Source organism: Schistocerca americana, chromosome 6 (genome assembly GCF_021461395.2).
Source record: "Schistocerca americana isolate TAMUIC-IGC-003095 chromosome 6, iqSchAmer2.1, whole genome shotgun sequence".
NCBI classification, from domain to species: domain Eukaryota; kingdom Metazoa; phylum Arthropoda; class Insecta; order Orthoptera; family Acrididae; genus Schistocerca; species Schistocerca americana.
The window spans coordinates 440799939-440809743 of NC_060124.1; the positions used below are offsets into that span (position 1 = coordinate 440799939).

At 39.9% G+C, this 9805-nt stretch overlaps 1 protein-coding gene across 1 annotated transcript; it reads right to left on the reverse strand.

The window, feature by feature from the left end:
* Nucleotides 1-5791: 5791 nt before the first annotated feature.
* LOC124620198 lies at nt 5792-6331 on the reverse strand. Its single transcript, XM_047146866.1, has one exon. It carries the CDS (start codon nt 6329-6331, stop codon nt 5792-5794), a length of 540 nt encoding a protein of 179 aa, XP_047002822.1.
* Between the last annotated feature and the right edge of the window lie 3474 nt (nt 6332-9805).

The following is a 9805-nucleotide window of genomic DNA, read 5'->3' on the forward strand; positions in this document are numbered from 1 at the left end:
ATATCAAGAACTTCATTCATCATCACTTACCATTGGAACAAAATTTACTAGTTAAGAATGTTACTGCTGTACATATTATAGCACCATAGTTATTCCCGTGGATTGTCCGTCAGCTTATCGATAGCTTAACCAAATATTTTAGGATTTTAATGGTTTTAATATAGATACTACTTGATTGCCAAACTGTTTTCTGTAACAGTCATTTTATATTTTTACTGATATAACTGAAGCGTATTTCACATACACTAAATATTCTTCCTTTCACACTTAACCCATTCTTCTCTATAACAGTTATTCGCTTTTTACTGATGCAATTAATGCGTATTTTACGTTTACTAAATGTGCTTCCTGTATTACACGATTTTCTGTGGTATACGTGGTGACGATTTTACGTTTTCCTTTTGTATTTTACTCATCTGAATGACCTTATTTTCATGTTATCTCAGACAGAATTTTTATAAGGCCGCTATACTATCACACTGTAGGAAACATTTCGAGTAATGCAAATAGTACGTAGAAATTTTCAAACCAGCACTTGTCAAAGATTTATAAATAGTTTGTTTGACAGTAGTGTTTAGTGCTAACCACTGGAAGCCGAATTGTGGCACACAGTATTCACGTTACTATCGTCTGTCATAACTGAAATGCAATGAACGACTTCCAAGCCATTGGTGAACCACTGCTTCCTCAGCGTTTCGTCCTACACCACGGTGTCATACTAACCAGTACAGCCATCTCTGCTACAACTACTTTCAACGAGTTTATGTAGAGGCCCGTAGGCTGTCGTCTACACACAACCGATAAATTCATGCATGTTATTACACTTCTTGAAATTAAGATATTACAAGATTGTATACATTTTTGTGTCTATTTCTCTTGGAAATTTTAACTACACCACTTCATGTAGCATACGTCACATAATAAGCACATTGTTGGTTGTCAATTCTGTGATGTTTGAGCTTACAATATATATTCTCGAATAATGCTGCTCTCTTCGGAAGTTGGCATCCGTGTTCTTAACGGCTGTCGCTCCGACCATCGCCACCAGTCTCTATTATGGGTATAATATTTCACTTTGTAAATATTTCAGCTTTTAGTCTAGGTGTCTTTAGCTATTTTACCGTCACATTTCGAAAGAAATCACTCTGAATATATGTAGCTGTTGTATCGCAGTGTTTAATTCCTAAAGATCGTCTAAATTATAGACCGAGTGTGGCTGCGAATCAAAGTAAACATCTGTTGCGATCGCGATTGTTTTAATCAATTTTAATAATACATAATCCATCAGTTACAGTCACTCACTGGAATCGTCGCTTACTAAAATGATAGATTTTATTGCTTTTTAAATGACTTTACCACTAGCAATCATTGTGACAGTTAAGAATGACGGATAAATAAAAATATAGTACATAAACTGAGAGGATTTTGCGATGCCCTTTCCTCTGGTGCACTAATCGTTTCTCCTGTACGCAACTATTATACACCCGACATTCTCTATTATCTATTTCATGTAATTTATTCTTTGTCGGCTTGCAATATTTTCCTACTCTACTGACCCTTTCAGCTCCAGGTAAACTTTACCTGGATGTAGCAATAGACTGCTCAGTAACTAGTCTCTTGTTCTGGTAAGGGTTTTCCATGGAGTTCTGTGCTCACCTAATCACTTTGGTACTTCTTGCAATTAATTGGTCCGTTTAAATATTAATTTTTCGCAAGCATCAAATTTCATTTTCTATCATTTTCTCTTTAGATTTTTAGTATCTTTGACTTCAAGAAAGTTATGGTAGGGTCGAAAACTTCCAAGAATTTCTTCCTCAGTTTTGTAACAAAATCATATACTGTTACTGAAGAGAGCTTTCTTCACCTGTACCAATCTCTTTTACATCTTCCTTGCTTTTACTGTGTAACAAGTCCGATTTATGTATCTCGACCCGATCCGGATCTGAATAGCAGCCCAAATAAGTATTAATTGATGTGACAGTGTACCTAATGGGGCTGGCAATCGGATTTGACTGCTACGGAGTTGTTACATTCCATTTTGTCCTTCTCAAATGCTGTAATAATGAAATTTCTGGTACCAAGAAGAACAACAACACAGCTTCACTAATCAAGAACCTATATTCGTCTCAAAAACACAAAAGGAAGGAGACAGCCACTGCCTTCGTCATAAATATTTAATAACGGCTAATCTCAGCACAGGCTTCCTCGCTATTCATTATCGTCACACGCAAATTCAATCACTGTAACCCAACACGGCAATCCAACACTGCAATCCAAATGATGCCGGCGCGGTAGACGCGAAACCAAATAAATATCGGCACTGAAATATCACTGATCACTCTCGTAATTAATCTTCTTCACTTTCGCGTATTGTTCTGACACAAAGGGGTTAAACCGCGGCGATGGCCACTCCCTTTGTCGGTAAGCCTTGTATTACAGCAACCGGCCTCTGCACGGCTCGGCTCGCAACCTGGGAACTCTCTCAACTCACACGCTCTCTCGCAACCCGACACACTATCGATTGTTTGCCCTGTCGACCTGCGCCGAGTGCAAACTTATAGTAAGGGCCTAAGGAACCCCTTACATCCCTGCCCTCTAAAACTTCTTTGAGCCTCCGGCGTAAAAGAATCGGCAAGGGAATTAGACACTGCTACATCTGAACAATACACAGAGTGTAAATAATAAATGAAATTACAATTCACCAAATAATCCCTCGACTCCGGTAGTGGGCTGCCTCCACAATAATATTCTACAAAAGGTTATTACATCTCATAAACATGGCATTGTCCAAATTACAGTTTATTATATCAAACAGCAATAGTCCTCTATAGTCCAATATTGATTGAAACACACAAATTACAATCAAAAATTATTACTTGAACACATGATAAATGAATTATTATACTACAAATTAGTTGTTACAGGTTTTATACACATTCTCAGATAATCGTCGATATGAAATATGCAATTCTAATTATAATACATCAGAAAACACAATGTAAATAAATATTTTCCTTTTTCAAATGTCCGTTCAACAACTAAATGTTCTAAACATGTCCTACTCAACTACATCAAGGAGCTTGAACACTCTCATTTCAGATATTTGCCGTAATCGAGTTCCCCTTCCTCATCTAGGTTATCCCTGTTCCTTACCATGCACTCTCTTCGTTCGTGCATATTCCAACTCCACAGTGTTAGGATGACCAATTTTTATAACCCTGTATGGTCCCTTGTAAACGTGGTTGAATTTATTTTCTTTGATTTTGCATGAACCTTTACTAGTACCAAGTCTCCCACTCGGTAAGTTATCGGTTTCACTAGCTTGTCGTGTCTTTCCTGTCTTTTTCTAGCCTTCTCCTTCATACTTAATTCCACTAGCTCTAATTTCCTTTCCCAGGTCAATGAACTTCCTGGTGGGTAGACTAACAACTCACGAAAAATACTGTCGGGTTCTTGATTGAGCAATACTTCACATGGTGCAAACCCTGTAGAATCATGTGGGAGGTGATTCCTGACCCGCTCAAATTCTTTCAGATATTCTTTCCATGAACCATGCTTCCTATGACAGTATGTTCGGCATAAACGGTTCAATTCCTTCATTGTTCATTCTGCTGGGTTAGAAGCTGGCCTATACCTAGAAATGGCAATTTGCTCTATTCTGTGCTCATTTAGCATCTCTGTCTACGCCTTTGACCTAAATTGTGACCCATTATCACTCAAAATTCGCTTAGGAACACACACCTTTTGAAAATAGTCTTTCTCAAAATGGTTAATGATGGCTCTACTAGTAGCTTTCGTCAACGGGTAAAATTTTATGTATTAGGAATCCAGTTCTTCCACTACTAAAATTTGTGTGTAATTTCCTCGTGAGGCAAGAAGTGGCCCAAAGAGATCCACTGCAACTATGTCCTTAATTGCTGTTGGTACAATTGGATGCATATATCCTTTGTGCTGTACTGTAGTCGTTTTAGATTTTTGACAAGTGTCACATGTACTCAGTATCTTACGTATACGCCTTCCCATGTTGTTGAATGCACAGTCTAACTTCAACTTTTCCAGACACTTCTTCGGTCCATAATGCGCATTAGTATAGTGCGTATACCAAATTAATTTTTCTACCACATGCTCAGGCACACAGAGTTTCCAGTTCTCCTCACTCTCCTTGTATCTTTTATAAAGTATCCCATTATGAATATAATAAAATGTGCGAATTCTTTCCTCTCCTGCACACCTGTATTTGTTTTTAATTGTCTTTAATTTCTCGTGCTCGTTCTGTTCCCTGCGCACGTTCTTTAGGAACTTCCTTATGAATTCTTCATACTGTACTCCCTTCATCAGGTTAATTCTAACTCCTTCTCCTTCTGGCCTGTCCACCAACATTTCTCTCGAGTCAGCTGGTAATCTTGATAAAGCATCGGGTATTATATGTGTTGCTCCTGGTTCATAAATTATCTCGAAGTCATAGTCCTGTAATGCCAGGGCCCATCGCGTTAGTTTCCTATGCCTCATGTTGCTTGTAGTCAGAAATGTAAGGGCCTTATGGTCAGTCACTACTTTCACATGCCTCCCGGCCAAATAATACCGGAAACGCTTAAACCCTCACACAATTGCCAATGCCTCCCTTTCAGTAATCGAATATTTCCTCTCCCAAGCATTTAAACTTCTGCTACCGAACGCTATTGTTCTTACACTCTCACCATTTCCGCTCCTCTCCATTTGGTACAAATGTATTCCTAGTCCATAGTCAGAGCTGTCTGCTCCTAAATAAAAATCCTTGGAAAAATCCGGTAGGTACAATATGTCTGCACTATATAGTGCCTCCTTGATATTCTCAAACTCGGTTTGGCATTCTGCACTCCAATGCCACGGCATCCTCGCCTTGGTCAATTCTCTCATACTCGGGGCATTAAGTACAGATCCTTTGACAAATTTTCTATAAAACTCACAAACCCCAAAGAATGCTCGCAACTGCTTCTTACTATGGGGGGTCGGAAAATTTCTAATAGCCTCCATTTTACTAGGATCAGGATAGATACCCTCCTCGGATATTATATGGCCCAGGAATTTTATCTTTGATTTGCCAAATTCCGACTTGTCCAGGTTTACAGTTACCCCTGCGGTTTCAAAAGCTGCCAAGATTGCATCCAATCTATTCAAATGTTCTTCCCATGATTCGCTTGCTATCAAGAGGTCATCCACGTAGACGGTGACCTTTTTAGGTAACTCCTCACCTAGTATCTTATCCATCGCTCTTATGAATTCAGACATTGACACATTAAGCCCAAATGGCAACACTCTAAATTGATAGCACCTTCCTCCATAAGTAAATGCTTTATACGGGCGGGACTCTGTGGCCAATAGTATTAGCCAGAATCAGCAGTTAAGTCGATACTACTAAGCACCTTTGCCCCTCGGAACTTTTGAATCAGCTCTTCTATAGTCTCAGGTTGGACCCGCTCCGGCTCGATCATTTTGTTCACTGTTCGTGCATCCAAAACTCTCCTCACCTTTCCATCCTTCTTCTCAACAACAAATAGGGGGTTGTTATATTGACTGTTGGCCCTTTCTATAACACCAAGGTCCATCATCCTCTGTATCTCTTCATCTACTGCTCTTCGTTTCGCCTGGGGAATGGAATACTGTTATATATTGAACGGTTTAGCTTACACTCCACCCCTTTCATGATACCTGGCCGTTGAGAAAATACCTTACAACGCCTGTATAATACTGTGGCTAATTTCCTCTTAGTCCCCTCATCTAGGTGTGTCATCTCCTCCAACTTTTTACTGATCTACTCCTCTTCATGTCTATCCTCTCGTGCTAATCCCTCAAGGTATATCAACACTTCTTCTTCTAGTTCCTCTTCTCCATATCCCATGGTGGGTTCTTCTTCATGACACAAATTTATCCTTCTGAATTCCTCCTCTTCTTCAACTGCACTCTCCTCAGCAAATTTTAACCTCTTCTCTTCTCCCTTTCTTCCTTTAACCTTGATAGTACCTTCATCAAAACTCACTACTGCATCAACTTCATTCAACCAATCTATCCCTAAAATAATTGATGTGTTCAATCCACCCACCAGAAAAAATGTAGCTTCGTATTCTTCTCCCTCTATCTCGAAGGTAATCAACACTTGTTCTTTAATAGGTTTACTCCTTGCACCGAATGCATTCACAATTCTCACTCCACTCACCGGGAAACTAGGCAAGCTAATGTATGCTTTTAGTACCTGTTCAAATAATCTCTTGGATATTGCACATGCTTCACTTCCTGTATCGACTAATGCCTCGATATTCAGTCCACATAGCGTGATTCCTATCATGGGTAGCATGGGTTCTTTGGGTATCCGACTTCTTTCTTCCAGTAGATCTTCTCTCAGATCTCCACCATTGTCGTGTCTTAGTAGGTTTACTCTGGTCTTTGTAGCTCTCACTCCTGACCGGACCTCATCTAGAGTGTCATTCAGTTTTCCGGTCTCTCCGCCTCTTCTACATGCACTGTGTCATTCATTCGCCTATTCCATCCTCTCTCATGATCTCTTGGTTCTTCACTCCTTCTCCATTCATTTCTCCATTGCCGTTCACCACCATGGTTCCTGTTCCTATGGCCACCACCTCTTCAATTAGACGAATTACCAAAATGATTCCTTGGGTCATTACTTTCCCCACGGTTTTGATCATTAGCTTGATTGTGTTCCTGTGATCGAACAGATTCCAACTGTTCCAGTATTTCCATCAAGGCCTCCCTATCTTTAATTAGGCTCCCGGATACAGTTTCTTGCATTCTTCGGCTCATTCTTTTTTTATCGCTGATATCATTACGTCATCACTCAGGGGTCGTTCCAAGGTCTCGTTCAATTCCCACAAATGTTCGGTAAACTCTCTCAACGTTCCTCTCCATGTACTAAGTGACTTGCGGTGGAGTAGGTCCTCAATTGCTGCACACTGATGACTTTTGGACCAGTATTTCTTCAAGAATTCTTCTTCAAACTGATCATAACTAGTAGTCCCTTCCTTTTTCCTGACTCCCCAAGTGAAGGCCTCAACTTCCATTCTATCTATTGCAAATTGAATCTTCTCTGAGTCTTTAAGATGTGCTGGGAAAACTCCTTTTAACCATTTCATAAATATCATTGGGTGCAACCCTTCTTTCGGTCTAAATTTCTGCCCTGTATTATTTTGGACGTACCGATTATCACTGCTCATCAAGGTAACGACCTTACCTTCCCCAACGGTTAAAGTGACATTGCTAATTCGTTTATGAATTTCTTCTGTCTTGCTCTCTAATTGCTGCACTCCCTATTGTAGTTGCCTGACCTCCATTGCAACCCTCTTGTTATCCTCTTCTCGTTGCACGGCTATAGCATTTCTCAGATTGACAGCCAGTTGGTTTTGCCTATCTCCTATCCCCTTAACCGCATCATTGCATTGTTTCTGCATCTGCGTCACCTCGGCGATTCGATAATTGCAATTTGTTTACACTTCATTGATTCTTTCTCCCAATTCGGCTTTCGTTTCTTCAATATCGTCTTCCATCTTTTTTGTTAACTTTCCTTCCATCTTCTCCACGTCTCCCTGGACTTGGTCTATGCTCATCTGTAGCTTCCTCTCTCTCTCGTCGATGTCCATCTTCAGTCGTTCTTGTAACTCCTGCATTTCCTTCTCCAGATTACATTCTATCTTCCTTTCCAATGCTTTGAGCTCTTGTGTTAGAGTGTCCTTAAACGACTTTTCTAAGCTTTCTCTAGTTTCTTGTAAACCTTTCTCTAAGGATGCGTTATTTTCTTGTAAACCCTTTAGTGATTCTCTTGTTTCTTGTAAACCCTTCTCTAATGATTCTCGTAAATCTTCCTTTAGTGATGCGTTATTTTCTTGTAAACTTTTCTCTACTGACTTGTGGAACTTTTCTTCCCTCTCTCTAGTTTCTTTTAGCAAGGCTGCCAACATCGATCGTATATCTGCATCCTCTGAAACTGGCTTATTTCTCGTCGTTTGTCGCGGTGTCTCGGGATAACTAGTTGCATGTGCTAGTGGGCTATCTAATGACAATCCATAACCACTGATTGCTTAATCATCTCTGTCTTCCTGTCCTATCCCTTTCCTTTCAACTACTGCCTCACAAACCTGCTTATCTTCAGTAGACATGTTTGGTTTATTTTTAATGCACAGGCAAGTAATATAAAATAACTTCTAGTAACCCAAAACACTCCTAATTACCACAAAAATAATCAAACAGTACCTGCAATATTTTCAGTTAATCCCAAAATTGATACACTACGTATGGATACCGAACATAACAACTCTCAAAACCTAATAGCATCAAATATCAATTCTCACATACACAGCTTATGTAAAATGTTCTAAACAAGACAAATCACACCACTCATAAAATCTATAAATGTAAAATCCCCAAAAACAATGATCATATCTGTATAATTACCATTCAGACAGTGCAGTATGCATAAATAAGTATGCTATATTTCAGAGTATGTTTCGCAAACTTTTCGGAAATTACTGTAATTGGGCACTTTTCCTAATGTGAAATTCCGTTTACCATTGTTTATTTTCCGCAAAAACAATACACTGCAATTTAATATTATGCTAACCAGTCATCTCCACTCACCAACTGACATTACCACGAGTCGCGATGTTTGGATGTTTGAAGTGGGCGTGGCGCTGTACTGCTGCCGGAGGCACGTGAAGTCGCGCTGGAGATCTGTGGCGAGTCGTCGTAGTTCGCCGTCGGCCGCTCCGTGGTGCTGCAGGCGAGCGTAGTTGTAGTTCGGCCGCTAGATGCCGGGTCGGCGCTCGGTGTCTCGAAGTCGCGCTGAAGACCGTCGGTGTGGTGCGTCTGTGCTTGAACTACTCGTTGCACAGGTAGTTGGGATGACATGTGAAATCACCTTGCAGATCGAAGCTCTTTGGTGCAACTGCTACACGGGTTTGCGTGACGTCACTCAACAACTGCGTCGCCACAATAAATTGTCGTCTGCATAACAGTTTATGGGTCCACATGAAGCTGTCCGATTTTCGCTATTCAAAAAGCAATTTCAGTCAAAATACTACCACTAAACATTTCATAAAGGCTTTCGTGACGAATTCTTAGTTCGTTTTGCTATAGTAATGTTCACACGATTCTTTCTGTAGTGTTCACTTTTCACAGTTTTTCGCGCGGATTTACGCATTAGCACATTATAACACAGTTTATTGACACTATTATTCTTATCTAATATGGCAAGAAGAAAAATTTAGTCACAATCGTAAGATGCTATTACTTCGTATTGTTCAAAATGCACTGTTTCTTGTCGCGGTTTAAAAGTTTATGCTCTGTCTCGATCCAAAATTGAAAAAATATTTTCTCGCGTTAAGCACGATAAAATTACCTATTGTTCTTTACTATTCGTCCGAAAATTGCACTTGTCCTTTCACGGTAAGCCAAGGGTGTAACAAGTCCGATCTATGTATCTCGACCCGATCTGGATCTGAATAGCAGCCCAAATAAATATTAATTGATGTGACCGTGTACCTAATGGGGCTGGCAATCGGATTTGACTGCTACGGAGTTGTTACATTCCATTTTGTCCTTCTCAAATGCTGTAATAATGAAATGTCTGGTACCAAGAAGAACAACAACACAGCTTCACTAATCAAGAACCTATATTTGTCTCAAAAACACAAAAGGAAGGAGACAGCCACTGCCTTCGTCATACATATTTAATAACGGCTAATCTCAGCACAGGCTTCCTCGCTATTCATTATCGTCACACGCAAATTCAATCACTGTAACCCAACACTGCAATCCAACA